The 19109-nt window shown below is 43.1% G+C and overlaps 1 protein-coding gene across 9 annotated transcripts in view; it reads left to right on the forward strand.

Moving 5' to 3' along the window:
• camta1a (calmodulin binding transcription activator 1a) overlaps nucleotides 1-12044 on the forward strand; it is a 309841-nt gene extending 297797 nt beyond the window's left edge. For 2 of the 9 annotated variants that reach the window (XM_036532706.1, XM_036532708.1), the window contains 12 exons: nucleotides 682-857; nucleotides 1257-1453; nucleotides 1926-2004; nucleotides 2450-2783; nucleotides 2981-3471; nucleotides 3600-3775; nucleotides 4814-5057; nucleotides 5910-5981; nucleotides 7247-7267; nucleotides 7461-7660; nucleotides 8225-8299; nucleotides 9027-9446. In XM_036532706.1, the coding sequence (XP_036388599.1) occupies nucleotides 682-857; nucleotides 1257-1453; nucleotides 1926-2004; nucleotides 2450-2783; nucleotides 2981-3471; nucleotides 3600-3775; nucleotides 4814-5057; nucleotides 5910-5981; nucleotides 7247-7267; nucleotides 7461-7660; nucleotides 8225-8299; nucleotides 9027-9261 (2300 nt within the window). In that variant the 3' untranslated portion in view covers nucleotides 9262-9446. Of the gene's footprint in view, nucleotides 1-681; nucleotides 858-1256; nucleotides 1454-1925; nucleotides 2005-2449; nucleotides 2784-2980; nucleotides 3472-3599; nucleotides 3776-4813; nucleotides 5058-5909; nucleotides 5982-7246; nucleotides 7268-7460; nucleotides 7661-8224; nucleotides 8300-9026; nucleotides 9447-11212 lie in introns of those variants that run through there. The other 7 variants (XM_036532715.1, XM_036532709.1, XM_036532711.1 and 4 more) reach the window with 7 other exon arrangements.
• The last annotated feature ends 7065 nt before the right edge of the window (nucleotides 12045-19109 follow it).

The following is a 19109-nucleotide window of genomic DNA, read 5'->3' on the forward strand; positions in this document are numbered from 1 at the left end:
CCATATGGCTCTGGCTGTTGTCCATATCATATCTATAGCAAAACACCTTTTAATGCACCAGACCGCCTTTATGTGCTGACCCAGATAACCCCTCAGAGCTCATCTTTGTGCCGATAAGCATGAGAGGGCAAGACCCCTGTTGCAGGAGCAGCCGTGTACATAAAGCCTAACTCCTTCTTCAGAAACAGTGTTTCTGTTTCTCTGCGAGTGCTCTTCTCCATATTTCTCTGTGCAAAGACATTTTGCAGACATATCCAGTGGCTCACAGTAAGGTTGGTTTGCAAAATATGAAGTGAGGTAAATTGCATGTAAGCAGTCAGATATAGACAGGTGAGGAGAGGCAGAGGAGAGAATGCGCGTCTCGAGTATCTGCTGTGTCTCCGCTGTGTGTTGGAGAAGACACTGTTGGTGGTCAGTCAGTGCTGTGGTGGCACCCTCTTTGTGCGGTGTCCTCTAAATGCTCAGCGTGTTGAAGAGGTAGAGGTGTACTGACCATGTAGGTTGCCGTGGTGGACTCATTGTGCTGCAGGTAGCCAGGCACAGGTTTACTCAGTGTGCTCAAGGAAACCATGTTCAGGTGTATTCAATATGCTATAGGTAACCCAGTGCTGCTATACTCATTGTGCTGTAGGTAGCCAGGCACAGGTGTACTCAGTGTGCTGTGTACTTGCTCTCCTGCAGATAACCAGTTCAGAATGTCCATCTTGGAGAGGCTGGAGCAGATGGAGCGCAGGATGGCGGAGATGGCTGGCCACCACCAGCAGGGAGGCGGAGGAGCTGCTGGAGCTGGGGGAGGTGGAGGAGGAGGTGGAGGAGGAGGCGGAGGAGGCACTGGGGGCAACAGCACCCAGTCACAGGTAAACCTGCTCAGTGGGTATGAGCAGCCATCTCCCTGATGGTGCAGCATGTCTCATGTTCATTCATTCCTTTAGTTATTTTCCATTCCAAAAATGGTCAGCAAAATGGCACATGTAACTATCATACACCTTGGTTATTACACATGGTATTGTATACAATTAAAGTTACATGGGTATATAGCACTTAAAAATATGTTAAATGTAACCAGCCTGACTGCAGAGACTGTGCTCCTTCATTATTCCACAGTTCCATGTTCAAGTGGTTATAGAGGAATTTTACTAGTAAAGAATTATACCAATATTCCGTTTCAGATGGAATTTTCAATGTAACATATCATATGCTGTAATTGTAGAGAATCTATGCTGACAGTTTGCTCTGTTTGTGTGTGTGTGCCTCAGTGTGTGACAGTGCAGGGTCAGGCTGGGAGCTCCTTCGAGAGCCGTGTGGTGGTGGTATGTGAGAAGATGATGAACCGCCCTTGCTGGGCCAAGTCCAAACACCTCATCCACTCCAAGACCTTCCGAGGCATGACCCTGTTACACCTGGCTGCTGGACAGGGCTACGCCACCCTCATCCAGACCCTCATCAAGTGGCGGTGAGCCAAGGAGCTACAGTTCACACCAGGAGTGTATCAGCACACTTTAAACTTACATCAGAAGCGCACCAGCTCATTGTAAACACCCATGAGGAGCGTTTCAACACACTGTAAACACATACAAGTACACCAAAACACTGTAAACATACACCAGCATGTCTGTGTTAACACACAACAGCAGTGTATCAGCATATTGTAAACACACACCAGGAGTGTGTCCGCACACAACACCGTGCACAATACACCAACATTCATGCACTAAAAATATATGCACACATTTAATGAAAGGAGCACAGTGTATATGCAATAAGTATATTACACACAGAATTGTGACATCTACATTAGTTTTTTGGACCATACCTTGAAAGTCGCACCATCCTCAACACTGTTTATGTACAGCAGAGGAGCAAAGGAGAGGTCTATACTCCAAACGCAATATTTGACTCTGACCTGGTGTTCCCTACATTCACAGCACAAAACACGCTGACAGCATTGACTTGGAGCTGGAGGTGGACCCTCTGAATGTGGACCATTTCTCCTGCACCCCACTGGTGAGCAGAAAGGAGTCAGTGGAAATACACAAGAAGTGCAGACATGAGTTGTTCAGAATGATGTTCTGTCTTTCATAATAATGTATTTATGTGGTATTTCTTTATTCATCCCAGACGTCAATCCAGGCTTCTAAAAACACTGGAAGAGAACATTAGGATAGTGTAGTGTACATAAGATATTATATACATACCAAAAAATGTTTATCAGTCCTTACACTACATGGATTAAAGGATAGTATCAGCTTGATTTGGGCCTGGGACACAGAAAATGCCACCTTGAAGGAAATTTTTCAAGTTCCACATGTAGAACATGGCTGTGATCGTTCAAGATTGCTTTTTTTTTACCTGACAGCTTGCAGGTCATGGAAAGATCATTTTCTCGGAGGTGATGTTTGTCTGAGTGCGTTGCACGTATCTCACTCTGTCCGGACGGGTGTTCCTGCAGATGTGGGCATGTGCGCTTGGCCACCTGGAAGCAGCAGTGGTTCTGTACAAGTGGGACCGGCGGGCTCTAGCCATCCCGGACTCCCTGGGTCGCCTGCCCCTGTCCATCGCCCGCTCTCGCGGCCATACCAAGCTAGCCGAGTGCCTGGAGCAGCTGCAGAGAGAGGAGCAGCAGCCCCCAACCTCGCTGGCCCCCACCCCCCGCATGTCTTTCTCCCCGGCCCCTGACGCCCCCTCCTCCGACAGCTGGATGGTCACATGGGCCAGCGATAGCGTGATGGAGTCCTCTGGGCAGAAGGGCTCCACTGCCGGCACCACCACCAACCTGAATCCTGGTAAGTGCAATCTTTCACCAGCAATGGAGGTAGATGGGCTTTGGATAAGGTTCTATTTCCAACCCTTTAATCTTTTTTTGATGAAAAAAGCATCCTCCACAGCTTTTTGCAAATTCCAGTTAAACACAGCCAATTAAGAAAATAGATTAACTATCGTTCATTGCCTTTAATGTGTTTGCTTGGTGTTGCCCATGCAGACTTAAGGAGACCCAGGTCAGAGCCCTCCAGCTACTACAGCAGTGAGTCCCAGCGGGACCTCCCCCTGGCCAAGAAACACAAGCCCAACCCAGAGCTGTTCCGGCCTGACAAGGCTATGTCAGTGCCCCTTAGCATGGAGCAGCAGCAGCTTCACGCCCTGTCCGGCAGTCCCAAGACCCCACTGACTGAGACCCTCAGCCCTGACAAGAGCCTGGAGGAGGGGGTGTCCCAGTCCAAGCTGGGAGCATATAGCCTGGGTGGGGGTGGCAGTGGGGGAACCAAGTGGGGCTCCAGGGAGCAGTACCCAGCAGGCAGCTCGGGCAGGAAGGGCACGGGAGGTGGGGGCAGCCTGGGCAAGGAGAAGCTGGCCACTCGGCTGCGACAGAGAGAGCCGCTGGAGGTGCTAATGATGTCTGATCGAGAAATGCTCTTCTCCTACCGGGAGGACCTGGAGAACCAGGACTGCCTGACACACATGGACGACCTGCAGGTAAGCCACACTCACTCCACCTGCACTGCTGACCAGCGACTGCTCATTAATCAAGGGGAGGCACAGAGTGTAAGCTTGGCGTGTGGTTGCATGGCAACACTTAAGGCACATGCCTTTGTCCGTCACAGGTAAACATGATGACCCTGGCAGAGCACATCATCGAGGCCACGCCCGAGCGCATCAAGCGGGAGAACCTCGTCACCGTGGAGACGGTGCCTCTGGACAGCACAAGGGTCAGTAACACCATGAGCTGGCTGGCCAGTTACCTGGGAGATGTGGAGCAGCACAGCATCATCCACCTACGGTAAGATGTGCATGTGGGCTTGGGCTTTACATTTGTAGTCTTATAGATGTCAGTCACATGCTGTAGGCCTGGTCTGGTTTGGGAGTGATCAGACAGCAGGCTGGAATTTAAGTTTTCCAGGGTTTATCATAAAGCAGCTGAGAGGCAAGGAATAAAACAAAAATTCTTCTAAGGCACACTCTCAAGGATCCGCCAATAGAAAATGATGAACTAAAATACCACAGGAAAAATAAACAGCAAGCAAATACTGTCCCTTTTCAGTGTCCTGCTGGTTTCCAAACTATCGCTCTTTCTCTTTCTCTTTCTCTTTCTCTTTCTCATGCTCTTACTGGTGCAGCTGGTCACTCACTACACATACAAAATGTCTTTATAGTCAATGCCCTTGACAGAGTTTACGTCTAAGTTCCCCGGGTGCACCGGCTCCTTCTGTGTTACAATGTCACTAGGAAAATGAGTCCATTAAATCATATTTTCCTTTGGTACCCATTGCATAAATAAGCTTGTGCTTGTCAATACGATTTACATCAGTGAACATGAGAAAACATTGTCACAAAACTGACTCCCTGGTTGAAAAAACCAGCCATTGATAATTGATATTTACATGCGACATCATGTAAATAAGTGTAGGACTATAACAATAAAACTATCAAGTCTGAGTGAATGTAAGTTTATGACAGCTAAGTGGAAGTTCCTCAATGGAAAGCAGGGACACTATAAGGTCAGCCCCAGAAAGGCTGGCCTCTAACACACTTCCTCTCCTGGAACTGCTGACTGCCTTGGTGCCTGTGGTGCATGGTGCTATTTTAAAGAGACAACAGATCCAGTGTTGCCTCAGTACAAGACCGGGGAATCAGGGGAAACTGGAAAACTAGGAACATAAGCCAGAAACTGCTGAATTGAAAGGATGGGGAACAAAAGGTCTCAGGGAGGAAGACTGGCCAGTAACATGTTTCCTTTCCTGGAGATAAAGATGGCTCTGATTGCTGTGCTTTATTGTTATGTAACCCCCCCCCCCCCCCCCCCCCAAACACTCTGCAGGTCCTTATATGGCGAGCCCCTGACGCCCTCCTCAACCCCCAGTCTCAGCCCGGGTGGGTCTCCTCTGCACGAGGGGCCCTTGGACAAGCCCGCCCTGCCCTCCCCGGCAGACTGGAGCGACTTCCTCAGCGCCTCGAACAGCCGGGTGGAGCGAGACCTGGCCCAGCTGACCCTGTCAGACCCGGAGCAGCGGGAGCTGTACGAAGCCGCCCGGCTGGTGCAGGCCGCCTTCCGCAAGTGCAAGGTACAGCCCGGGCCTGCGGCTCAGGGCCTCGCCCACAAACACTCTGGGTCAGGAATGGCTACACTCCCCTGTCCTTGTTAGTGGGTATACTAACAGTCCGACTACCTTACCATTTGTAAGGTTGGGTTCCTTGGTGCAGACGTTCAGTCTTAATTAGCAGGCGGTTTGAATTGGTTGGACTGGTTCCACAAAGAGCTGACCGTGATGGAGGTCAGCTGTGTCAATGGAGAATTCTGCTGGGTGTTAATATGTGCTCTCATAGTGAAAGACAATGCATTGTGATGAACCTTCTCTGTGACCACCAGAGTTAACACAGTCCATACTGTCTCTCTTTTATTCTATCACACACACACACACACACACACACACACACACACACACTCCTCAGTCCCTGTGGCTTCAGCATGGAGATGGTAGCTTGAGCAGAGCATGGCCTGGCTGAAAGGAATAACTGCACTGCTCTCTCTGCTGGTCTCTGTGAATGACCTGCCTGGACTCTGCTGCTGCCTGTACCTAAAGAGTCCTCTCCTCGCTCCCTCCCCCTCCCCCCCCCGCCCTCGCCACCCCCCGCAGACGGCTCTAATGAATTTTCCACCTCTCACACTGTTTGCTGTCGTCCAAAGGCATCTGTTCTCTGGCTCTCCCCGGCGAATCGGAGCGGGATGGCAGTCGTCACCCCGCTCCAGAAGTGAGGTGGAATTTCTCCCCTGTCTCTTTGTCCACAGTGTCACCATCACTCCCACCAGGTGACCAGCTGAAAGGAAGTTAGGCGCAGGATGACCGGCGTCCTTCACTGGCTGCACACCCTCCGCATCCCATTCACACTGACCCCTGTACTTCTCCTCCTCACAGGGACGCCCGCTGCCAGAACAACAGGAAGTAGCAGCTGCCGTCATTCAGCGCTGTTACAGGAAGTACAAACAGGTAGCCTGACCTTTGTGTCTGTTTTATCTTAACCCCCAGAACTACATGCTGGTCTTGTGGATTAAATCACTGGATATTGCCTCGGGATGACTGACAGAGATATGCTGCAGGAAGCCAGAGTTTAATTGGAGAGTGGGGCAGCCCACCTGTATTCCGACAGTCCCACACTGGTCCCATCCTAGTGGCAGAACTTCAGCATGAGAACATTAGGAAGAAGCAAGCAGTAAAAAATGCTGGACTGCACTAATGAAAATACTGTTTCTCAGACTAAATTAGACCCAGAATTTGAATAATATGGATTTAAAATGTTTTCTTTACCAAAAGAAAATCTCAGCTAAGTGAAGATACTGTATAAATGAAACCCTAAAGGAGCTAGCTTTAACTTAAGCAGATTTGCATTTACACTTAAAGAAAATTAATTATCTGGACTAGGTCAATCATAACCAACAAGCACTACCAAGGCCAGCCAGGAGAGCAGTTGACTGGTGCAACCTAATAAATGACTTTGATGAGACAAGTTTTAATGACGATTGACTGTACAAAGGAAATGCAATTAAGAACTGAGCCTTCACAAGGCTTTCACATGATTGTCAGAGGGGGAAACCTGTCTCCTCTGCTCTACAAGTGTTGATCACTGTAAGGTTTTTGGCATCTGGAACATTGTGAACCATAGTTAATCTAACAAAACCAACGGCTCACTGACTGAGAGCCCACAGGTGTATCCGCGGTGACTGGGAGCCATTGGTTTCATTCCACCAGGAATAGGGATGGGCATCTAGGCAGGTCAGACCTCCCTGACGTGTCTAAGCTTAGTTCTCATAATCAGACTGCATATGTACTCTTCCAGGAGTGATTACAATGCAACCAATATTCTTACAGCCTCTCATCTGTTGAAGAAAGAAAGTTCAGGTTACAGGCCAAAGCTCCATCTCCCACAGAGTGAAGATTAATTTTAGATTCAGTGATTTGGCAGGTATAGAAGGAATGTGGCCTCTGAGTAGGAAGTGGGAGTGTAACAAGTAACTTGTGCATCTTCTTGCAAGCCCCCTGAAGGCTTTTACTGTGGTAGTGTGATCCCATTCTCTCAAACCTTCATGTGTCAATGCCCTGGCACATAATTTAGGACAACCTCCCTCAGCCCAAAGACTTGAAAGACATTAATAAACTTCCTGAGCTCCAAATACAGATGGGTGCAGCCCCATGCCCTGAATGATCCATGCTCTTGACTCACAGTCTCCTCATTTCCTGTCTCTCTCCTTTACAAGCTGACATGGATAGCCTTGAAGGTAACAGGATTTTTATGTTTGTCTTGGCAGTCTGTGTGTAAATGTGTTTAGCATTGTTAGAAAGGGGGTATTAGTCAAATCACTGCCCTAATTATGTCATTACTCTGGATATGAGAGAGTAGAGTGGCTGATCATGTGATCTGGAGGGCAGCTTATTGGTCCCTGCTGACGCCCTGTGTCTCCCTGTCCCCAGTATGCACTTTACAAGAAGATGACGCAGGCCGCCATCCTTATCCAGAGTAAATTCCGCAGCTACCACGAGCAGAAGAAGTTCCAGCAGAGCCGGCGGGCGGCCGTGCTGATCCAGCAATACTACCGCAGCTACAAGGAGTGCGGCAGGCTGAGGCCCCACCGCCGGGCCGCCACCGCTGCGCTGGTGCAACACAAACTCAGGTACCGAGCCCGAGCACATTCACTGCACCGCTGAGGAGCCAGAGCCAAGAACTCCGCAAGCTAGTGCCAAAATTCGGCAAAGCATACCGCTGCACACCGGTGACTTACTATCCTGGATGATGCTTTCAGTGCATATAACCAAAACCATAGCAGCAGTTCTAAGAGAAAATTGACTTTGTTTTTTGGGCCATATCTCTTACCACGCTTATTTTTCGAAAATTCTGCAAAAACCAATAATCATCTTAATCGCACATCTTAACCCCCCCCACCCCAAAAAATTGCAGATATTGCAGATATGAGCCTATGAAACAATCCTTTCCAAGTGAATAAATGTGCAGTCCTTAAGACAGTAGACATTTCATCACCCAACTAGATTATCAAGCTAAAAACAGTGGTAAGAATATACTATACCTGTATCATAGCACCACACCTGTGGAGTAATTAACATGGTGTAAGTGTGGCACTGAGTCAGGTGTGTGAGAGACAGTTTTGTGAGGGTCAGCGGTGGGAGAGACAGATGTGTGGGATATATTAGGTGACCCGAGCTCCTTTGTCTCTCTGCAGAAGTAGTCTGCTCACTAAGAAGCAGGACCAGGCCGCCCGCAAAATCATGAGGTTCCTGCGCCGCTGTCGCCACAGGTGAGTACCCCAATACCGCCCCCTTCTGGCAGCTGTTCAGAGTCCTAGGTTCTAATTCACACAAACATATATGCATCTACATACTGCTCAGGCCCTCACCTCATACACTCACACACACAAGATAAGATCTTTGATGTTCTCATTTATGGTTTTTGAGAGAGAGAGAAATTGTTTACGCTTGCCTGCCTGTGTGTTTTCCTGCTGCTTTCTGAAAACAAACCTCACTGGAAAACTTGAATCTTACTGCAAGGTTGCAGTCAAAGTTAATGTCAGGGTTCTGTTGAGTTGATTTGACAGCTGGCTACACAGAGATACTTTTTAGTTAACAGTTAAACAGTTTAAATGCTTAAGGTTAAGATATTGCCAGCATGGACCAAGGCTGGTTGGTGGTGATCTTTGTCACAAAATCAGCTGTTCCTTGCTGTGGATGCACTAGCGTTATTCGTGTTCCAGGTCTTCCAGACAAGGTATACTAACAGAGGTAGATCACTGGTTACATACAAGCCCTGCTGTACAATAGCTTTCAGCTGCACAGCTAAGAAGGAGCAGGTATCCTGTGTCTGACATGTTCAAGTCCATTATTATCATTTTTTTGTTGGTGGGGGGTTATAAGGTGACCCAGGGACACCCCGCTACCTCTGGCTCTCTCCTCCCCGATCCCCCTCTCCCTCACAGTTCCTGCTGTGTGCTAATAGCTGTTTGGTGTTGTTTTGCTGTTAATGCCAAGCCCCTTGATGGACCATAGACTGTTCAAGCGGGTGAGTGCAGCCTTAGCAGCTGAGTTTGCGCCTCTCTGCCTCTCTCCTTCTGCCTCTCTCCTTCTGCCTCCCTGCCTCCTGAGGCTTCCTCGCCCTCCACTCTTTCCCTCTCCATCCCTCTGTCTCGCCCCTCTCTATCCTCCTTCACTGTTGCCTGATGCCTGCTTGCATGAGAGCTCCCGACTGGAACCACAGACGGACTGAGACCCTGTGACTGAGAGCAGGAGCAGAAGTTAACAAACCACGGCCCACAGACATGACGCCTCAGCACGGAACGAGCACTCCTTTTCCACTTGAGCATAGGATAAGATTTATCATTGTTGTTCTTCTTGTTCTCACTAAAGCATTTGCTGGATGATGTTGACTGATGTTGCATGACCAGTGACAAATACGGGCCTTGCTTCTTTACTCCCAAGGCATGTTCAGAATGGTGTCACTTCCTGTGTGGACAGTTATCACAAACACATGGCTGTTCATGTTTATGTTTCTTGTGTTGCCTTGGCAGAGGGTGGGTTGGGGGTGGGAGAGGGAACTCCACCTCTGATCTGAGAGTGGGTCTCAGGTTTGTAGACTTATTGGGCTCACAATGCCTACTGCCTACTTATTCCTCTGAATCCCAGGCAGCACTCCCTGGAGCGCCAACTCTGCTCTGCTACAGTCTGTGTGCTGATGTCACACAGGTTCCCAGAGGACTTCTGCAATGGTGTTACAAATTCAGTTGAACCCATTCAGTCAACTGAAGTTTAGTTTTAACTTAAATAGCGTTAACATTAAGCATTTCTGGACACACAGCGTGTGTTAACACACAGAAAATATAGAGAGCATTTTATATCACAGCTCTGAGGTCACCTCATCTTACTATACTGGTTACTATGCCCTTTGTCGTCATGTGAGGAGCCACACAGTCAGAGGGAATCTCCACAAACTGAAACTGTAACTAATTGCTCTGTAAATGTGCTGCAACCAAAACAAATCTACAGGACATAATAAATCCCAGAATTCCTCTCTCGCGTGGTTTCCCATAATCATTTCCGTTACCTTCTCAGCCACTGTAAGGTTTTCAGCCTGTGGGTTGTTGAACAATTAATCACATGACAATGGCTGTGTAAGTGTAATATGGGCATAAACATGTAGAAAAAGTGCAAAAAATATGAAGACTTTTCTCCCATGTATTAGATCTTTGTTGTTGTTTCCCAAAGTGGAAGGAGAGCAATGGGAATTATACTGCTAGACAAGGGAGTGATGGATGTGCCATGCTTTAAAGAGATGTCTTCTGGGATGGGAATATAGATAGCCATGCATTTGTTCATGGAAAGAAGGTTCTTACTCTCTTAGACAAAGATTAGTGTAGGAAGTCCCTGAATAATTTGGAGTCATTCCCTTTCTCAATACCCAGTGTATATTCTATGAGCATCAAAATAAAACCAACAATGCCACAAAACCACTTGCAGCTGAAAACCTTTAAGCAGAGTTCATAAGAACATAACATAAGAACATATTATGAGGAGAACAGGCCATTCGCCCCAACTAAGCTCACCATTTCTGTTCTTACTCTTGGACACTGTGGTGCATGAGTCAATTGAAACATACGATTAACTGGTGTTCAGTTAATTCATGTTAACCATGTTCCTCCTGCTGAAATATCAATATCACAGCATCAGACGAGTTCAGAAATCCCAAGGTGGTTCTATGTTGTTGACCTAAATATGAGCTACATTGAGTTGGTATTCTTTTGGACACTCAGGGCAAAATGCTAGTCCAAAGTTGACTCTGATGCAGACTGTTTTGTGTAATGTGCTTGAGTATGAAAGACTCTCAGAAGTAACTATTGTGTTCATGTCTGCACATTCTCATTTGTGATGAAGTGATCTGCTTTGATAACAAGAGACTCCCCACTGTGAATTTTCATTGATTAACCATTATGCAACCTATCCAAATCTGGCCAGACAAATGAGCATGGAAATTCAATGAAAGCATGTCTGTCATTGGCTGGCGTTTGTCTTCCCACTGACACCCAGTTGCTACCAGGATTCTTCCAGCTACCTCTTGCAATCCAGTCTTCTCTGGACTGCTTGGTTTGAGACATAAGATGTCCTGTACGTTTGTGTTTCAGGTGTGGACCTGTGATTTAGATGTCCTCTATTTTCTTTTTCAGAGTGAAAGAATTGAAAAAGGCCAAGGAACATGAGAGCGTTCAGAGGAGTCTCCTCACAATGTGACATCACTCTCCAGACTCTTATTTTTTTCTTTTTTTTCTGTTTGTACCAGAGACATTTTACAAGAGAAAAAAAATTCCCCCACTTCCTCCCCCAGAAAAAAGAGAATTCACTGAAAACTGCAATTACTATTGCTACAGCACTAAAAAAACTGATTCTACTTCTGCTACTACATGTACAACAGCATTTTTCTTTTGTATTCCTTTTTTTCCTTTTCTCTTTCATTACGGGGGAGGCTGGCAAAGTCTGTGGAATCCAAACTGTCGGGGAGACTATAATGTGGGGGGAAAAGAACATTTGCTTCATGGCATTCTTTGCACTTTTTCATGGATTTTTTTTCTTTTTGGGGGGAGCATAAAAACTGTGAAAAAGGGAAAAACACTGGATCAAGAAAAGAAGAGGAATTAAGGTCAAAGGTCAAATATGGAATCAGTGCATGAACATGTTGGGACCTGCTTTTAATTATATTTATTTTATTTATTTAAATTTTTTTTTTTGCAAAAAAATAAGACTAATTCATTTCAGAGAAAAAAAAAACATTAACCAAAAATTTGCTTGAAACACATCTAACCACTTACACACACTCCGATACATTGCCAGGTAAATCATTGTCAGAAATCTCTCCTGTGAAGCTGCCCTCTACCCCAACATTAAGCTTTCAAGGGGTGGGGCTACCTATGAATGTAGGACAGGTGTGTGAACAGAATATGGGTGTGGTTTAAGAACAATTCTCGTTTTGGAATTTTTTTCACGGAAGGATGATGTCAAGTGGAATCGGATGGTTAATTTTTTAAGCAGTGTTACTTTCATTATATTTAATTCTTTTTGGTCTTCTGTGCTTAAATTCATTTTGTTACCATTTTGGCTTTCATGGCGCTTTTACTGCTAGCCTGTATTGTCTGTAAGCCCTGTACTGTTGAATTTCATCAGGAAAAATGCATGCCTTTGAGCAAAGTTGTCTCTTGCGTGCTTAAAAATGAAGTCTATGTTCTGTGATTTTTTTCATTTGTTTGTTAGTTTTTATGTTAATGTAGTAGTGTCACCCAACCCAGTCATGCCTTGTATGTAATAACAAAGTAATAAGTCTTCTTTAATTGTTCCTTTCTTTGAATTTGCCTTATTTCTTCATTTTCTTTATTTTTTTAACTATTTTGCCCCTTTTGTTCTTTCCCTTTTCGTTCTAATGGTTATATTGATAGGGGTTCTTGCTCTGTTCTAAATTAACTTTAGAAGCTGTAAAAGGCTTTTGAGGGGAATCACATGCATTGCCTTGACTTCTTAGAGATTCCTTTAAGGGTCCCTAAGCAAGTCCCAAAACAGGGGGGAGACAAATCCGTATTTTTGACTATTGAGAGGCGCCTGTATATAAAGATGGTTGAAGGTACATGGAGAAAAAAAAACATTTATCTGAAGGGGATTGTATTTAAAAATATATATTATTTTATTCATTAAATAAGAGGACAATAACATGGTAAGAGACAAACAGAATATTTGTATAGTTTTGTTTGAATGCCCTAGAAGTATGGTTGTATTGTTTGTATATAGTGTAAATAACTGGGATAAAACAATGAGCTATGTGCATGAAAATTTAAGACATGAACGATACAAAAAAACAAAACGAAACAAAAACACACAAAAAAAACGCATTAGTGGCTATGATCTGTAAAATGATTCAAACTATTTCACTATAAGAGTATTTTATTTTAAATGTTCTTGAAAAGAACATTTTGCTAAAGCATGACCTTATTGCAGATTTAAAAAGTAAAAAAATACTGTATCTAGAGTTAGGAAAAGGCAAAATTATCTTAAGACAAAAAAAAGTTATGTTTACATTTTTTTTTTGTTTTTTTCTTTGGGGCTACCAAGAATTTAATCTTTTTTGCCAATGGTGCCAAGTAATGTGAATGCTATATTGCTTAACAAAATTAATTTGTAATCTTTGCAGAGCAGATAATCATGAAACAGAATATTCTTACAGTTACCATAAAGTCACACCACTACCAACTAACGAACCCAGAAAGGTCAACGCACCGTGCAGAAGGAGACCTATGTCGAAAACATTTTGAACTTCAAAGTACTTTCAGACTCATTTCTCATCTCGCCACTAGTGTCAAAAATCAATTTGAGTCATACTCAGCTAGTGCACAACACATAATGTATGGATAAGTTGTCAAAAAATACTGAAAGTCAAACACACACAAGAGGTGTCAACAGTTTTAAAAGAAGGAAGTGGTAGTGGAAACTGGGTGATTTTGTCTGTTTATTTTTTATACAAAACAACTGTAAATGGCAGCTTTGTCAATGAAACCTCCAACCCCTCTCACTTCTTTGTTAAAAGGTGCATATCAATATACCCGTTCATGGCTACTGACCTGAGCAAAGATAACATATTATTTGTGCAGTGGTACTGAGGAAAATGTATTACAATGATTGAAAAAAAACAGAAGGTGGTTTTCTGCACCTTCCGATATGGACAGCCTGCAGAAACCTCACTGTGGGTTTGGATATGTTCACCTGACTAAGGCTGCTATCTCTCAAGGGGGGAATTAGATAAATTCATTGTCCAAATAATAATAATAATAGCAACAACACCAAAAGAGCAACACTGAATGAATTAGCTGTGAATGAGTGTCTCTGAAGCTCTTGGTCAAAGAAAACAGACACAGATTTCGGTGATGTCTCAACATTCTGAGAAGCTAGAACTATGGTGTCCCTTTGAAGAGGTTGATCTTAAGTTTGCAGGTAAAACTGAAAAAAAAACAACCAAAACTTATCTGAAGCCAGAGAGAATTTGAAGGATTGGGGTCAAGTACACAGGATTGATCTAGTGTTTAAAGGGACATGTTAGAGCCAGTGTTAGAAAGTGAATGTTGATCAAACTTTTAAACATGATGTCATGATGTTTTAAATTGCTTTTATCAGCTGGGAGTGCATGGGAAAAGATTTTTTTCAGATTTGTTATGTTTTTTTTTCTTTGTTACTGTTTCTTTGACTGGATATTGCTCCCAAGTATTGTTTCTGTGTTATCATTCTGTTCCCAGGCTGATTCCAGCATTTCAGAATTTATTTTTTATTTTTTGTATATCGATGTTTCTATTTCAATGACTTGATACGTTAACCTTTTATTCAGAGCGTTTATGTAGAAAGTGCCTAACCATATCCTAACAGCGGCAAGCCAATTTCAGGAAGCATGCAATGTGTTAAAACCGTAAAAAAATTAACATAGTCGATTGCAGACGTTTTTTGTTTCTTTTCTATTTTAGGTGTGGTTGAACTAAGAGAGCAATTAATTATTACCTGAACTGATTGAAACACTATGTCAATTCTAAACCTTGATCCATTAGTCTCATAGAGTTTCCAGTTGATGTACTGGGGTTACGTTGTCTTGTTCTTTTTTTTTGTTGCTTTTTTTTTCCCCCAATGAGTCTTTTTTCCCAGTGAAAGATTCCACAATGGCATCAGGTGATCAGCATTCTGGAGGCTGGGTATTCCAATTGGATCGGCCTGCTGCTGAAGCCATGCGGACTACAGGATCTCATAATAACTCTGATGATTATTGCCTTGCATACAACAATCCAGTAGTGGTTTAGGATGTCAGCTATTGCACTGCTGTGGCAACTTAAGAAGGTCTCATTATGCTTGCATGGGTAACATAGATAACTGGGTGACTAAAAAGCACCCAAAGCATGCTTATTTTTCTAGTAGTCGGATAGACTTGTAAAGACTTTGTTCTGTAAAACAGAGAACGTTGGTTTAAAAGTGTCGCAGGGCTGAAGAAGGACAGAGGGCTTTTTAGTGCAAGGCAAACAAAATGATCAAAAACAAATATAAAGCTACAGTCAGTATTCTTTGATTAGATTGCTGGGGGCAGCATGAGTTTTGTAAGAACACGTTTTAACTCATAACACTTTGTTGCATCTGTTTATTTTCCATTCAGTTAATGCTGATCGTGCTCTTCCAGCTTCCAACGCATAACCTGATCTGATATCTTCAGCATTGCAACAGACTATTGTAGTCAGCACCACACAAATACACAGTGCTCCGCTGAAACATGTACAGTATCTTGAGATGTCAAAGTGTCTCATATGCAGGTAAGGTGAAGAATAGCATCAAGGAATGGTTCTGCAACCTTAGGGAACAGACTGCCTCCCTTTGATATTTTTTACTCAGGGTGCCAAATCGGGAAGCAGGGGGTGGAGCAGGACACCAGGGGATGAGAGCTCAGAGCTTTGAGAGAGGTTTGAGCCATAGGTCCCTAAATATAACATCCCCCCAGCCACAGAGATGAAAAAGGGTGTCCTTAAACAAAGTACTGTTATACTGAACCCATTAATATTAGTCGTTTTTTTCCTAAAGAACATCAACCAACCTCATGGCATTTGCTTAGCAATCACTCTTATAACTTACAGTTCCTGCATGTAATCCATTTATTAAACTGAGGCAATCTGAGTTTAATACCTTGCCCAAGGGTGCAACAGCAGTTGCCTACCAGGGAACTAAACCAGCATACTTTTAAGTTATAAGCCCTGCTACTTACCATTACTTCCACACTGCTGCCACTGCTGAGCTACCACAAAATGACCAATTCCTGTTAAAGAGATCCTGCTTGAATGAGGAGCCACATAAATGATTATGGATACTAACAGTGTTGTTGGACCAACCCAAATGTTTTTTCTTTCTTCTTTTTTTTCTCTTCCCTGCTCTTAATTATCTGCTCAGCAAAGTCAGTGTCAATTCCATTTCAATTCACTCAATTCAATTAAAGAATTCAAAATTGTCCATCATTTTCCATGAAGATGTTTCAGTTAATGAATTGAATTTCAGTTCCTTTTTCTGATCTGACTGAATTGAAATGGAATTTGCCAAAACTCTGCTGCTCAAAGACATAGGCAGTTTAAAGGATAGGATTAGTGTGTTCCCCTGTGTGTAAATGCTAGCTGTGGTGCTTCTCCCTCGGACATGTGATGCACACTCCTCTGCAAGTGGCGTTTGCTTGCATTACAGGAAGAAGTGAGCTGTGTGCAAACAGCAAAGCAAAATGCTGGGAGAAGTCAAAACTCCCGCTGTGCACAAGTCAACACATGAGAAGCAGTCGGTCCTTAATTAATTTAGTGTCAGTTTGATCCTTTGAGTGCAGCACTTTTGGCTATTATAAGTCCTGGATGAGATATTTCATATTTTAGTCCAAGCAGAGTATCATGTTAAAATAACAGCACTTTCTTGAGAGAATATTTAAGTCTGCCAACACAAACTATTGCTGTAATTAGAATGTATTATTACATTAGCAAATACATATCAAAATACTTTTATGTTCAAAAGATTTCAACAGCAAATCTTAATAATAAAGCTATTAGCCAAAACATCATATCACCACAAACCAGTCTAGAAAGAAGGCCTTGAAAGGCATGACAAAAATATCACCTTCCAGTGGATCAGAAAATAATATCCTGACTTCACTATTATTATGATTGCTATCTATAGTAAAGCAAATGTATTCATTGTGTGAAATAAGCAACAGCTAGCATTTATGCATAAAAACTAGCAGACAAGTCATTTCTTTTAATGAGTATTCATGCAATGAATAATATCTACAGAATGCTAAATAATACCAGAAAGGCCATTTATATACTAATAACCTTTGAACATTTGAACATACACTCTGATATCATCTTATCTGTAATAATTCTCACTATAGGTAAGGCTTTATATATGCTGTCATGAGATGCACTTATAGTCTTTGAGTTGCAGGTTGGTGTGGGAAAGGGACATCCAATGAGAAACTATTTCACATGTCACCTGCCTTCCAGGCGATCATCTGCCTATATGTAAGACCTTGTGTCAGGGAAGGTATTGTGAAGATTCTTCAAAATGTAACTACAATAACATCAACACACTGCATCAGTAAGTAGAAAAGTGGCTTTCTTGCAGATAGGCTGAGGGCTCGTAATGTTAGTGCCACAACATTGGAGGGCCTCAGAAAGGTGGTACAATTGTAGTATCTTGGATACATGGATTGATTACCCACTGTCGTGATCACATCAGGCTGTGTACCATTCTTATTTTGAACTTTTTTAATTGGTTGAAACTGCATTCATTTTGCAATCAATATGCTTTACTTTTACTAGGGCAGCTTCTCTTAACTTGGTCATCGTGTGGTGGCACAGGTCAGCTAACGGGTCCTTCATCTGGGTTTTTAGGGTTGCACTTTCTGTTGGTTTAACTGAAAGACTGCCTGTCCTCCTCTTCCTGAATGCACCCCAATATGAAGGTAGGGAAATCAGGATTAATGAGGCAGAAAACCACTGTTCAAGGCTTTCCACTTGTGAACACAGAGCAATAAACATTTATTTTGATTTTTATGTGTAGATCTAATGCAGACAAAAAAAAAACAAAAAACAAAAAAACAATTTGGACACATATAGTTGACTTACTCTTATGCAATTGCCAGTATTGCAAGACAGTTGTTCAGTATTATACAGGTATGGACAGCAGTAAGACACCCTTGACCTAACTGCACGTTTTCAACATTTCCAGATCAAGAAAAAAAACTGGCCCTGCTTTTTTACAAGGTAGTGGGCCCCCAACACTTTGCATGAAAAACTAGTGTTAGATCTCTTTTTCTCTCCTCTCTAGCTCTATCTCTCTCTCTGTCTCTCCCTGCTGTATGGCCCTCTTCCTTTCTAACCCCTCTAAGTTCTAATAATTTTTCTGTTCTGATCTGTTTTGCTCTCTCCTTCTCTCCTCTCTTCTCCTTTGTAAGTTTTTTTTCTAATTGTGCATGTAAAAGCGTCACTGAATCGATGGATGTTTAAAAAAAAACAGAAAAAGAAAATTCAGCTGCTGAAGCCATGCAAAACGTTTTGAATTGCCCTTCAAATATGGAAGATGTTTTCTGAATGCTTTATATTATTTCTGCTGTAAAATAATAAAAAAAGAAAAAAATATGAAAATTCAAACAAGGTTTGAAGTTCTTTCATTGTATCGCCTTTATCACCAACATGAATACAGTCACTACAGTGTGGGACTTTTCATGCCTGGGATCCTGTTTGTTCTCTCCCATTAATATCAAAACAGACAAAAGAAATAAAAGCCAGCAAGAGTTTGCTGACACAGAGCGAAGGTGGCAGCTAATGCACAAAACCAGTTATTACCACAGAAGATACCCGTGGCAGCTAAGGGTATATGCTAACCACAACACTCATTACTGACATATAAACCAAGAGTAACAGTTAATATACTAACCCACAAAACCTGTTACTAACAAGATGGCATAGTACTCTTGCTGCTTGTTGGCCTGGATCAGTGTGTGTTATTTCTTTGTATAGCCCCTACACATATACAGAGTGACTCACACAAAGTATTATTTTAATATGTTATCCATCCATGCAGCAGAATATTTGCATAGGCAGTTTAGTACCTTGCTCAAAGGTATGACATCAGTGTCATACCATCAATGCCCCTCTCCAGGTTCAAACCAGCAATATCTTGATTGCAAGCCTTTCCCTGGAAGTTCCATGTTTTTTAAGTCTGTTAGGGACTTCCACATACAGTTAGTGATAACCTTTGACCACAGAATCACTTCCCACTTCCCAACAAATTTCCAGAATTTTTAAATGTCTGACCTGAACATTTTCAGCAATGTCAATGGTGTGATGTTCCAAGTTTGTGACCAATAAAAATTGTGGAATAAAACAATGAGAAAGCTAGAAAATTAAAAATAAATTCAGGATAAAACTTATTCAGTTTCACTGCTCTGTATTTTATTTATTTTTTTTTTTTTTGCAGACTTAAACTGCAACCCCTGTGTTACATCACTAAAGGGCCCACACCTTAACG

This window comes from Megalops cyprinoides, chromosome 7, assembly GCF_013368585.1.
Source record: "Megalops cyprinoides isolate fMegCyp1 chromosome 7, fMegCyp1.pri, whole genome shotgun sequence".
In the NCBI taxonomy this organism is placed as follows: domain Eukaryota; kingdom Metazoa; phylum Chordata; class Actinopteri; order Elopiformes; family Megalopidae; genus Megalops; species Megalops cyprinoides.